Source organism: Ochlerotatus camptorhynchus, unplaced genomic scaffold (genome assembly GCF_037179485.1).
Source record: "Ochlerotatus camptorhynchus isolate MF236.1 unplaced genomic scaffold, CSIRO-AGI_Acam_v1.1 ptg000077l, whole genome shotgun sequence".
NCBI classification, from domain to species: Eukaryota; Metazoa; Arthropoda; class Insecta; order Diptera; family Culicidae; genus Ochlerotatus; species Ochlerotatus camptorhynchus.
The window spans coordinates 1,568,799-1,583,326 of NW_027040567.1; the positions used below are offsets into that span (position 1 = coordinate 1,568,799).

The window sequence follows — 14,528 nt, forward strand, 5'->3', positions numbered from 1 at the left end:
TTGAGTTGTCTGATCCATTCATTACAATGGACAGGATTAGTACGTGCAAGCCAAATATGTTATTTTCTAATGATGCTCGATTCCTACTAGATATGAACGACTCAAGTACTGGGTCTGATTCTGACGATACTGATAGCGAATAAAGCAACATAAAAAGCGGGTTTGATTTTTTATTTTAAATCAAAAGAGAGTGTCATTAACGCAACATATCAATACAAGAATGTTCATAAAGCTTTGGAAAATGATCTAACGAAGAATTAGGATATTTATAAACATACCAGACAGATAGTCACAGTATCTCGATTGTCGCCTTTTGAATGAGATCAAATATTTAATAGGAGACATTTGATTTTGATCATTTCTTAAAACAGCTGTAACTTTTTCGGATGTACTCCTACAAACTCAGAGTGGTGCAAAAACACTAGTGCTACTCTCAAATACGGGAGTGCGTCCCTTATATTTGGAAGGAGAAAGAGTCAAAGAAGAGAGATATTTCATACCTAGGAGCAGCGTTGCCAGTATTCCAGATTTATCTGGATTTTCCAGATTTTTAGTCGTCTTGCCAGATACACTGACAGACCACGCATATTTCCAGATTTTTTTAAATATGTTCCAGATTTTTCCAGATTTTTTAAACATGTTGCTTTAAAAATATCACTGAAATTTATCTATCATCTAATCACAAACTAAAAAGCCACTCTTGTTACTTTGATTATTAAAGTTCATCAACGTTAGACATTATTGTAATTTTAAGGTAATTCTGAAAATAGTTTACAGTAAAGTGTAGGTTGAATTCCTTGTGAAATCAAACGAGAATTTCAAGCTAATTTTGAGTAGAGTTCCATCCATCTTTGTAGGCTCCGTAATAGTGTGATTTCATCCGTCGTTCAGGCGTATTGTGAGTGCCACGAAGTGAAGGCTTGATTCCCGCTCCAACTGGTGCAGAAGAGGATTTCAAAACAATTCTAACCTTACCTACAAAGCAGTTCAAAGAGAATTATCGGATGAGTCTGAGAAGAGCATGACGGTCATTCTTAAGAGTGTGCCAAGGAAATCATGAAGAATATTTTAAGACTTTATAAGAGATTACAAGAGGTAATGCTAGGAACTCTTAGAATGTTACTGGACAAGATTGGATATTATCAAGAATCTTTTAGGGGAAAATAGAAAAGAAGTATGACGGAATTTTAGAATTATTCCAATTGAACTAAAAAACAGGCGATTTCAAAAATGAAGCTATCAGATTTTCATTTTAATAATATAATAAAATTATTCTTTGGCATAAAATTATTCGTAATGGTCATGCGAATAGTGGAGTTACCCGAAGTTTAGGTAAACTGTGTGTGAGTACCACAATGTTAGACTTTGATTCTCAGCCAGGCGAATTTTGCTTCAAAATAAAATTACCTACTGGTCTACTGAGTGTTGTGTGTTGTATGATGTCAAGAATTGAATTGTAAATCTGATCAACCTCAGGGTAATATTAGAATTATTTAGAACTAATAAAATCTTTAAATTTTGGTAATGCATCAAATAGTAAGGACAACATCGATTATTAATTAAAAAAAATCCATCCCATCAAATTTGCATGATGCTTTGCTTCTCATTCCTTTAAAAAAAGTGACAATTTAAAAAACAATTCTAAACATATTTCCTGCACTAATTTACCCACATTTAATTCAATTTTTACAATGGATTTTTAAACTTTTTAGGCACACTGTGTCAAAACTTTTTAGCGTTTGGATGAATTCAGCAATGCTAACAAGTTATTTGCTTTATATAATTTATTTAAACATGTAATTCATAATCATTCTAGTACTTTACATAAATTCTAGATGATCATACTGACCGATTTTTACGGGAGATTGGCACATCACTTTGATTCAATAGCATTATGTTAAAAACTGGATTTTTTTAAGCATTCCAGATTTTTCCAGATTATATACTTCAACTGGTCCAGATTTTTCTGAAAATGACCTGGCAACGCTGCCTAGGAGAGAGTAGTTGAATTGCACACGTGCTACTTGCGTATAGCACAATCGAGCAGTGCACGGTGTTATGACGGGAGTAGCACTTTTCAATTCAAAATTTGGGCTACAAAATGGTGAGTTGACAACCTGGAAGGAGCGGAACATGGACACAGCTGGGTGGCGTAGCCTGGACATTGTTGCCAGTCCGGCAATAGCAAAGTGAAGAGGTACGATGCGAACACTGGCGCGGTAACCATAGTACGGTGATAGAGGAAATGCTTCATCAAAGCCGAGTGTCTGTTCACCATGGAGGTGCGGCTCAAAACGGCGTCTGTTCTCCATGGTAGGAGCGGCTGATCACCGTCCTAGTGCCAGCGTAGGACTCTAAACAGAGCGGTGCATGATGGTTCCCCGGCGAGACAGGGGTTGGGGCAGGCCCAACAAGCCGCCCTGAAAAAAAAACATAAAGTTGCAAATACTGAAGAAAGAAATACGGATCGGAACATTCGGCACAGACCTACGCGACGAAATAAGGACTACGATTGGTAACTCGGAACATGGAACTGCAAACCCGAGCAAAGCTGAAGATCAAATTGAAATCAAAATTTGCTGTTATGATGTAACTTATTTTGAATACTCCAGTTGATCTCATTTTGGTTGACTTAACGGTTAACACAGCAAAAATGAGAGCAAAAATTTACACTGTTGAAGCAAACGGAAAACTAATCCTGCTTTCAATGAAATCAATTTGATTACTGATTTAGCATTCATAATGTTTAACTGAATACGGGCCTGGAGTAAATGGTTATCATTCATGTTTCTCAAGCTGAAAGACTTGGGCTCCAATCTCACCCCGGGCAAGTCACGAATTACCTAAAATGTGTTAAACAAATCAAATAAACAATAATCATTAGTTCAACGACAGAAAAATTTCAATTAAATTTTAAACAAGACGTAAACAGCAGAACTTCAAGTTATGTTTCTTTCATTAAAAAAGTCTTGACTGCATAATGAAAGCACAATATGATATCAGACTTATGTCGCAACATTTGAAATCAAAATGAGTTTTCATTATGATAGGAACTGCACACTTTAATATCGATTTGCTTTCATTTTGTTAACCGACTTTGCTCGGGAATCGCTCGGCTTCCCGGGCTGCAATAGGTTAATCTATGACGAACTTCAACCACGCAACTTCGAATTCGTAGCACTGCAGGAACTTTGCTGGACGGGACAAAAGCTTTGGAAAAGCGGGCATCGAGCGGCTACTTTCTACCAGAGCTGTGGCACCACCAACGAGCTGGGAACCGGCTTTGTAGTGCTGGGTAAGATGCGCCAACGCGTGATTGGTTGGCAGCCGATCAACGCGAGGATGTGCAAGTTGAGGATTAAGGGCCGTTTCTTCAACTACAGCATCATCAACGTGCACTGCCCACACGAAGGGAGACCCGACGACGAGAAAGAAGCGTTCTATGCGCAGCTGGAGCAGGTGTACGACGGCTGTTCGCAACGGGACGTCAAAATCGTCATCGGCGACATGAACGCTCAGGTAGGACGGGAGGCAATGTATAGACCGGCAATCGGGCCAAACAGCCTGCATGCCGTATCGAACGACAACGGCCAACGATGCGTGAACTTTGCAGCCTCCTGGGGTATGGTAGTTCAAAGTACCTTTTTCCCCCGCAAGGATATCCACAAAGCCGCCTGGAGATCACCTGACCAACACACAGAAAACCAAATCGATCACGTTCTAATCGACGGGAAATTCTTCTCCGACATTATCAACGTCCGCACGTACCGCAGTGTGAACATAGATTCAGACCACTACCTAGTTGCAGTATGCATGCGCTCAAAACTCTCGACGGTGCATAACCCCCGTCGAAGTCGAACGCCGCGACCCAACATTGAGCAACACGGGACGCCGGAGTTGCCCAGGACTACGCGCAGCAGCTGGAACTTGCACTACCCACAGAAGAGCAGCTTGGCGCAGCTTCTCTTGAAGATGGCTGGAGGGACATCCGTTCCGCCATAGGTAGTACTGCTGCAGCGGCACTTGGTACTGCGATCCCGGACCGAAGAAATGACTGGTTTGACGGCGAATGCAAACTGTTAGTAGAGGAGAAGAATGCAGCACGGGCGAGAATGCTGCAACACCGCACGAGATTGAATGTGCAGCGATACAGACAAGCGCGGAACAGACAAAACTCGATTTCCCGAAGGAAGAAGCGTCAGCAGGAAGACCGAGATCGCGAGGCGATTGAAAATCTGTACCGCGTAAACGACACACGGAAGTTCTGCGACAAGCTAAATAGTTTGCGCAAAGGCTACGTGCCGCAAGCCGATATGTGCAAGGACTTGGATGGTAACCTTCTCACGAACGAGTGTGAGGTGATTGAGAGGTGGAAGCAGTACTATGACGAGCACCTCAACGGTAATGCAGCAGATAACGAAGGTGGCACGGCAACAGACCTCGGAGCACACGCAGAAGACGACAGGCTACCGGCCCCTGATCTTCAAGAAGTTGAGGAGGAGATCGGTCGGCTGAAGAACAACAAAGCAACTGGTGTAGATCAACTAGCAAGTGAGCTATTGAAATACGGTGGTGAAGCACTGGGTAATTGCCAAGATTTAGGAGGAGGAGTGGATGGAAGGTGTTGTATGCCCAATCTACAAAAAAGGCGACAAGTTAGATTGCTGCAACTACCGCGCGATCACTCTGCTGAGCGCCGCCTACAAGGTACTCTCCCAAATTGTATGCCGCTGCCTGCCACCATTTGCAAGAGAGTTCGTGGGGCAAATGCCGCTCTGCAGAAATGCCGCGAATGCAACGTGTCCACTAGACTGATGCAAAATTTGACTTTTTCGCTCCACAGTGCTTTAATGGTTTCAAATCGGGTCCTGATTAGCCTCCCAAAGTTACAACTCATTTGGTTAGAAACAGACTGCGCACAAACCATTTGAAGTTTACATGTAAATTACTATGGGAAATCTCAACTTTTTGTTCATTGCCTTCTAGTCTTTTTCCATATTGAGCTGCGAAACAGTTCGATAGCCATTCTTATAGAAAATTTTCTCAGCTACAACTTTGCTGCAGATCGTTTCTATGTAAAACGAGACAGGAAAAAGTTATTAATTATTTAAGAGATTGATAAACTTATGACATGATCAAGCAGCTGCTCTGTAGGCAACACTGTATTTTGCAGTGTGACATAGTAGCCATGATTTTTGTGTCCTATTCAACGCCCCAGAAACACTAATGTTGCCTGCTTAGCAGTTGATTGAGCATTATCATAAGACATCAGCGCATTGAACCATAGATAACTTTCGATCCTTGCATTTAATCAAAAAATGATCTCCAGCAAAGTTGTAGCTGGGAAAATTTCCTACAAGTACAGTTGAAAGTTTTTGAAGTAAACCGATATGGTGAATTATTAGATAGACATGAACAAAAATCTTGGTTTTACCATAGTAATTCCCATACAAACTTCAAATGGTTTGTGCCATCTTAGTTTCTCACCAAATGGGTTCAAATTTTGAGAGGTTAGTCAGGATCAGATTTGGAATCGTTTAAGTATTGTGGAGCGAAATTTTTTAAAATTTGCATCACTCTAGTGCCGATACATCATTTGTTCATCGATTTCAAATCCGCATACGACAGAGTCGATCGAGATCAGCTATGGCAGATTATGTACGTGTACGGATTTCCGGTTAAACTGACCCGATTGAATCGAGTGATGTGCGTTGTTCGAGTATTGGAGACACTCTCGAGTCCCTTTGAATCTCGAAGGGGGTTACGGCAAGGTGATGGACTTTCGTGTCTGCAATTCAACATCGCGTTAGAATGTGTGATCAGAAGAGCTGGGATAGACACGAGTGGCACGATCTTCAGGAAGTCCATCCAGCTTCTTGGCTTCGGCGATGACATCGACATCATGGCACGGAACTTGCGACGATGGTGGAAGCGTACATCAGACTGAAAGCTATGCGGATTGGACTTGCCATCAACGCATCAAAGACAAAATACATGAAAGTAAGAGGTTCTAGGGACGACAATGTTAGCCTCCCACCCCGAGTTCAGATTGACGGTGACGAAATGGAGGTGGTCGATGAGTTCGTGTATTTCGGCTCACTGGTGACCGCCGAAAATGGTACCTGCAGAGAAATTCAAAGACGCATTATGGCAGGGAATCGTGCCTACTTTGGACTCCGGAGGACACTCCGGTCGAATAGAATTCGCCTCCGCACGAAGTTGACTGTCTACAAGACGCTGATTAGACCGGTGGTCCTCTACGGCCACGAGACCTTGACTATGCTCGTGGAGGACCAAAGCGCCCTTGGTGTTTTCGAACGGAAGGTGTTGTTTACCATCCACGGTGGAGTGCAGATGGATGACGGAACGTGGAGGAGGCGAATGAACCACGAATTGCACCAGCTGCTGGGAGAACCATCCATCGTCCACATTGCAAAAATTGGGCGACTACGGTGGGCTGGGCACGTCGTTAGAATACCGCACGACGATCCAGTGAAAATGGTTCTAGAAAGCGGCCCAACAGGAACAAGAAGAAGAGGCGCGCAGCGGGCAAGGTGGATCGATCAAGTAGAGTGGAGATGACTTCTTCGGACAGCAGAGGACAACAAGGCCTTAGCCTGATTTGGTAAGGTAAGGTAAGTAAGTAAAGTCAGCTTCAGCAGGTCTCGCTCGTAGTTGACCTTTTAATATCAGCTTGACGTGGTTCTAGGGTTTTTCAGCGTACTGCTGCCGATTTTGACGGTATTTACTCGCTGAAACTGCTGTTCTTTTCTCTCGTTCACCATGCCACCCGCTCTGATCGTATTGAGGGGGTCAGGAAAAAATGTGTTTGCTACGTCCTAAGATGTCTCCCGTGGAACGATCCACAACAAATTTCCGCCCTACGGAGGTAGATGTCAACTCATCGAATTGAACACTCTATCATGGAGAGGGACTTTGCTGGATCGGTTGTTTGTTTTCGACATTATCTCTGGCAATATTGATTGCCCCGACCTGCTGCGTAGGATTAACTTTAGTGTTCCGCCAAGAAGGTTTCGAACCCAGCCATTACTATGGCTACCGCACTCTCCGTTGTGCCTAGTGTTGCTAAAGCGCCTTGTTATGTGATCTCGAACAGCAGAATTTTGTTATCTAAGAAGTGCTGGAATCCAAAAAAAAAATTCGCTAAAGCACAAGACACATTACAACGCGGTTCAGTTTGCACATGATTCGAATAAGAACGGTGAGATCCAGTTCGTGCATTGCCCAACCGAGCAAATGACTGCTGATTTGCTGACGAAACCGATAGGAGTGATCCGGATGATATCATTGAATGCTTTCTGTCGATTTTAACATTGACTTGTTGTCCATTTCGACTTGCTGTTCTTTACAATTTTTGTTCCTTTTGACCCTTTAGTCCTTAACAAAAAAAATGTTATAGTCTTCCTAGGACAAGTGTAGTAAGCACAAACAAAATATTATTTCTTTCATTTTCATTTTCATTTCATTTTCAAGCACAGAAGGGGGTCATAGGGCCAAGTCACCAGCGAAAAATCGCTGTCCATACTGCACCAGGGTAGAGGTATAGATTTGGCATCACAGAATAATAACCACAGGGGTCAAATGAATCCTGTTTACGATACCGGATAGTAAAGAAAGCTGTTGAACATAGGGGATAGTCAGAGTAACAGCAATAATAGTGAAAGTTAGGAAAATAAGCAGGTAGAGATGGTTGATTTGCAATGGCTATCGACTCTGTTATATGGCCTACCGTATCAGATTCAAATTTAATGTCGTTTAATATTGCGCTTATTACTTTTATCTTTATTCTAAGCAATCTCCTTTCATACTTGTTTGTTTCAAAGTGAACTGGATGAAATGATTGTTTTATCAAAATTATGTTAAAGTTAACTACTATTCATATTTGCTAATTAATACCTAAATGTAATTTTTAATTTTATGAAGATAAGTTGCTCAGAATAGAAGCCTGTAATTCCGTACCAGAATCCGCCTCCAATTTAATGTCTTTTGTGGATTCGTAGTAGCAAAGTTGTGCTAAAAGCTATAGTTACCTAAAAATACTACCTAAATCGTTCACAATCAGAGCCGGGCCACTGATGAAAACCAAAACTACAACCCTGAAAAAACGAATCGATATTTTCGAAGGCGAACACAACCTATTCATGCTAGTGATTCTGTCCAATTGTTAGGTATCCAAATTATAGTCATTCGTAAATTTATTATTGAATATATGGATGAATTATCTATTATTGAATAACTATTATTTACGATAATTACATGAAAGAAATAACATATAAACTACAAACAAAACGTGACTACTAAAATCTCAAAAAGATATTGTCACAAGTATATTTCACGCAACCAGGAATCTCAAAACCATTAGACGCTATAATGATACTCTGCACATGCTAGACACAAGAAAAGGCCAAAAAGCAAGTGTCCGACACACAAAACCCGCCAAATCCACTGGCAGTCACAATCAACGATTCTACGAATCGCGAGCGCTCACGAATCATAAAACCGCTGACTGCGACACTCTGAAAGCGAAATTGACAGGCTCTATGCGTCAAACACCCGCCCTCAAATCTCCTCCCTCATCCAACAACACAAACCTCCACTACAACATCTAACGAATTCAAAACTCCGAAAATCATTCATCTATAGAAAGTGAGTGGAAGCAACCCTGCATGCAACTATTCTTCATGATACGCTTTGTCTGTCTATCTTTCTATTAGGCCGTGGACATGTGTTAGCTTCGAAACTTCTAACCAAACTAGGAACATTTTGAAATAACAAAAAAAAAAAAATTCAAAGGTAATTACAAGCAAAATACATATTGATTATTTTATGCAAAACCGAGCAAGTAATATTAAATCTCTTGTATTGTATGCTAATGCTACTTGACTGTAACATAAATAATATGCTTAAATAAAATAAAATATTAATAAAATGATATGCAAAATTTACTAGAAGGTCATTACTTTATTGGTGAGAAGTTTCTAATAAGCCCTCCCAGTTCCTCTGCATACAGAACAAATCTGATACTATAATCAGAATTGCTCAGTCTGCATGAAGCAGCCGATTGCATCAAGGAAGTTCTATTAACAACCAAGAATTAATCGTTTGAGGCATACTGAAGCATTAAGAAGGTGATATGTGTCACTATAGGAAATCATCATCGTTGCAAATATAAAGAAATTAAACATAACCCTTTGCTTCAGTACCGTCAACCTCCATGTCCATGGGGAGGGGCACAAACAAAATATTATTTCTTATTAACTAAAGTAGACATGCTGAAGTCAATAAGGTCTGAAATATTAAATGGAAAGTTTGTAGACTTGCATATTTTTTTTTGTAGTGATTTATAGAGGATGTTAAGAGGACTTTCTACAGTGTTTTAAATTTTTAGAGAATGTTTCTCTATAGTAGACGTACAATAGACCAGTAAACTTCAAATCGAATTGTGTTATTTGTTATTACTGGAGAACGTCGTCATCAAAAAGTTTCCGGATATTATTTTGCAATTCCTTCATCATGATTTCTTTGGAAACATAATTCCTTAACTTTACAAGCATTTTTTCTGATCTTCCTATTAGTTACGCTCTCAAATAACGAAAACTCCACAAATTTTGACGGGCGTGAACCATTACCCAAGTCACTATTTATTTCTAATTGTGAGGCTTTGAAGTCCCCAGAGTTGTGTCGGTATCCCTTAAACAGTCCCCATCTTTTAAATCTTATTGTATTAATTTTCTATGGGACTCCAAAATGTTATCCAGAACCATCTGAACTTCTGCATGAACTCTTTCGAATTAATCTACAATATATTGAGGTCCTGGATGAGATGTTTCAACCACATCCTCATTCGCGTGAAAAAAAAATCCGATTCCCCATACGCTTTCAATCAAACCGCCACGGTTAGGTAGTTATCACTCATCGTCCAACGAAGCCTGAAATTATGTCATCTCAGCTGTGCAAGGCAACCCCCTCTCGGCTGCACGGCAAACAACTTCTGTCGCGTGGACATTAGTCATCAGCACACCCCGAAAACACCTCAACTCCGTTTTTAAAAGGAACCCGCAGCGTACTCAACCGACGATGGATGAGAAGATGAGAAATGGGAGAGAAAGATACACACCACTACGGACAGAGGGCTGGCTGGCTGGCTCATACGGATAAAAGGCTACACGTCACACACTTTTATGTGCATCAGATTTCCACCCTTGTTCCCTCGTTAGGTGTTCCCAGCTTCCGGTGGTGACTTATAGGTATAACATCAAAATATTTACCGCTTTGTTCGCCCAGAAAGACCAGCTTAAACTTCCGAAGCGGATTTCCAAAATCGCCGGATGACGACATAGTCGCGGATGGATTCTCACTCTTCTGGGGGTGCTCTTTCTCCCTGGCTCACACTCTCGCGCTGGAGTCGAATAAAAAAAAAAAACTTCCTCCGGTTTTGTTCAAGCACTTCCAATGGACCGCTTGCTCCGGCAATCAACGGCACCCGGTTCCCGGACTCGATTCCGATCCTCGGAAACAAAAAGCAATCAATTGATCCCCCGTTCAGCTATCACAAACCGAACCACCCAAAATCCAACGGGACTTCGGGAGACACCTTTTCGATTTGGAGGTGGGCTGGTGGATTCGCACTTTTCCTTCACTTCACTTCTCACTGTGCTGCACCGAACCGAAAACCCGACCGAGACGAGACACGCACACACAACCACAGCCCAATTCCTTCTTTTTCGCTCTCCGACGTACAACACAACACTGCTGCTGCTGCTGGCTGGCTGGATTCCACTTTTTCACGCTTGAGGGAGGAGAAAATTTGATTTTCTTTCACCCGAACTTTTTTCAGATGCCAATCCCCGTTGGGAAAATGCACTTTTATCCTCGATCGATAGCACCAATCGATCGAACTGAGAACGGAAAACGCAACCGGTATAACTGTTTGCACTAGGAATTTCGGCAGACCGAATTTTCGCTTCTAGAGGAAGGTATTTTTTCACTTTATACACGCCAATATCGCCAGCAGGGAACACCGATTTGATGAACCATTCGCGTAGCTCGCTCTCCAGTGAAAAACTAGTGACATTACACTTTTCAGCAGAGACTTTCTGTCTGACAGCTTTCGTCGGGATTACCAAAAAAGCAAGAAACTGATACGGAAGGTGAACCCAGAATTAGGCACGGACGCAGCCAGCTGCAAGGTTTCTATAACAACAATGACGTTTATATAAGGTCCGGATCGACAGGCAGTTTGCTGGGTGCGACAGGGTGCGACCAGGGGATGGATATGGCTGTCATATCGCTTAAGTTTGCTGCGTACCGAACATCTGCAACGTTGTTAGCGGTACCCTGATATGTTTTGTTGTTTTGATGTTGAGTACGTGTATGTAGCTATATGTCAAACCCCTGGGTGCGACCATAAATATGGACCAAAAGGACTGTGCCATAAAAAGGGTGAAAAAAGAGGGTGCGACCTGAGTACTGCGAACTCAGCCGATTTTATTTTTCAAGTGAGCTAGAAAACATCTTGAAAATCTTCCGAAGTTTCAAATTGTTTTGCTGAAACAGCTCACGAAATTGTATATACATGCTGTCAAATGAACTCTTGGCTCCTCCTCCTCTGCTCCAGAAATAACATATACATGGTGATGGGAGTGCACCTGCGCACAAAGCTTACATGACTCTTATAAAGTTTGATTACATTCTTGTTTCAGCAACCCAGTTTTGGCATTATTAATATCAAATAAAAATACTTTTTCGAGCATTCCGCTCGATGATTTACATTATCCACCAACTAAGGTTAATGTTTCCACAGTTTCATAATGATAATTATTAATTTGTTTTCAGTAGGTGGCAACACCTTTACTTGTGGTTCAAACAGTAACTACCTACGTGACTTTTGAGCTCTTTTCAATGTTTGGCTCCCGTTTGACAGTTTGACTCGGCTCCCAGATGACAAGCATTTTGAGTTAGTTCGCAGTACTCAGGGTGCGACTATATTGCATAACGATGGGATGATCACTCCGTCATCCACGAACATTTTGCAAGTTGTTGCCAAAGTTGTTGGTTCTTTGGCTCGATTATCTGACAATCTGAGACAGCTGATGCAAACATTGAGAAATTATGCTTCGTCCACATAGATGTTTGATTTGTTGCGCGGAAAAATAATCGTGATAAATGTTTAACGCGCTGTACATGTAGGAATTAAACATTTATTAGCAAGCTAATGATGAAAAATGAGAGTTTCATTAACGATTATTCACATAAGATGTTTTAACGCATACGTGTCGTCAATGCACATATAAACATACCATAGGCTACAGTGCTGACACCACCAATGGTGATGGCTTCAGCAACCCTCCTTCTTGGCAGAGGATTAGGATGATATCCCGAATTGGTGGGAAGGCGCATCTTATGGTTATTGCAAGGGGTTGGTCACTCTACACAGTGTGCCAAAATCAAACTTGGGCACACCCGGGCGTAGTCATTGGCACTGTTTGGCACCCATGGTTACAATTTTTATGACCTTTAAAGTTACTGGCAACACTGAATTTTTCCTGCATCTGCGCAGTGTGCATGTGTCAAAATTTGTTATTGATGATGCCACAATATAATCAAATTATTTTCCGTGAAGCTCCACCAAGTCTCGCCATGGATTCTCAAAATCGTTACACCCGTGATGGCAGTCGCATCCGAGGTCGCATCCACATTTCCTGTTTGAAGAAAAACACCTGACAGCGGTATCTTGACCTGACCGAAGTTTCCGGCCCTGGCTACACGAACCAGCGATGCAGCTCGCACAGCTGCGGTTGCTTCCAATGCTGCTGCTGGTCCGTCTTTAATTTTTTTTACGAATTTTAGAGGAGATGGACCAGCAGAAGGAACAGCTGCAGCTACTAAAGCAGAAGCAGCATTGGAAGCTGCCGCAACCGTGGGAGCTGCATCGCTAATTCGTGTAGCCGTGGCTGACGCTGGAAATCTTGGGCCGGTCACGACAAGCAGTCAAACAAAAACTATACCATCCGACCATTAGAATTGCTCGTATACATCCATGGAGGTGGCTGCTACACCAACCATTCCATCGTCCAAAATATAATGTTGCAGGACCCGAGGGAGGACCGTCTTGGCAAAATCTTAAATAGTTCAACAAATTATTTTTACTCTCCTGCCTTTTTGCATTTCCAACTAACACAATACGCCTTTTTAATGCACCACCAACGAAGAGTGCACCACGCGAGTTCGAGAAGAAACGTCAACCAAACCGTTTGTTTACATCAGAATAACTATTTTTCACAACGCAAATTAAAGCAATTTTCATTCAACATCTTGCCAATTTCTATCGGTAATTGTCTTATTGTACGATTTTCCACAGATCTGAACTGATTTGTACCTTAACTATTCACACACAAGAAATCCGGAAGATCATAACCACTATGGAACTTTTCTAATTTTCCATTTTTCTCAACAAAAATATTCCTGAACACCAGCAGGATCTTTGCAAAAACGTAACAGAATTAAATTTTTCAACTGTAAATTAGGTTTTCGAGCATCTCAGATGAATCAATTTATCAGGAAAAGTAAAAAAGTGTTTCGCTTCCTTTCTCTCAAGGCAGAAATTCCTGCTCACAACACTCTTTTTGACGTTCTCCTATTCACCACCAGAGGTTGAATTGATCGTTTAGTTCCCATTAAAAAGGCCTATAAGAAATTATAATTATGAATCATAAGATTAACTACACAGAAAAAGGAACCCTAATAAAATTGTTATAGTTGTTTTGCTTAACGACGTGTTTCGGGTATAATCCAAACTATTTGTTGTATAGTTCTATTATTTGGGTTATCGTTCGTTCATGGTATTTTTTTTATTAGGGAAAATCCTTTCTTTTCTCAGAGAAAGAAGCTTCCGCTATTTCCAAGCTTACGTGTTTTCGATGTTCTCGTTGGTCCACGCATCGTTCATCGACTTGGAGGAGGAGAAGCCGAGGGAGAAGCACAGCTTCATAATGAACTCGGGAACTCGACCATTCCGGAGGTGGAACTTTCCGATTTCAGCGGGAACATTCGCACTTGTGACGGGTGGCAGTCCTTGGTGGTGAATGCAGTCAGCAGCAGATCCTCGGACAGCATACGGGAGGGGTATTGAAGAAGTGGAGAATGCGATTTTTGCTGGCCTGGGAAGCAATACGCCTTTTTAATTCCCCACCAACGTAGAGTGCGCCACGCGAGTTCGAGAAGAAACGTCAACCAAACCGTTTGTTTACATCAGAATAAGTATTTTCCCCAACGCAAATAACAGCATTTTTCATTCAAAATCTTGCCAATTTCCATCGGTAATTGTCTTATTGTAAGATTTTCCACAAATCTGAACTGATTTGCACCTTAACTATTCACACACAAGAAATCCGGAAGATCATAACCACTAAGGCACTTTTCTAATTTTCCATTTTTCTCAACAAAAATGTTCCTGAACACCAGCAGTATCTTTTCAAAAACATTACAGAATTAAATTTTTCAACTGT

At 41.5% G+C, this 14,528-nt stretch overlaps 1 protein-coding gene across 2 annotated transcripts in view; it reads right to left on the bottom strand.

Annotated features, from left to right (window-relative positions):
• Positions 1 to 11,100, bottom strand: part of Rab6 (RAS oncogene family member Rab6) — a 102,054-nt gene extending 90,954 nt beyond the window's left edge. The window contains exon 1 of one of the 2 annotated variants that reach the window (XM_065217482.1): positions 10,290 to 11,100. In XM_065217482.1, coding sequence (XP_065073554.1) covers positions 10,290 to 10,359 — 70 coding nt within the window. In that variant the 5' untranslated portion in view covers positions 10,360 to 11,100. The remainder of the gene's footprint in view (positions 1 to 10,289) is intronic. The other variant, XM_065217483.1, reaches the window with a different exon arrangement.
• Positions 11,101 to 14,528: the final 3,428 nt, after the last annotated feature.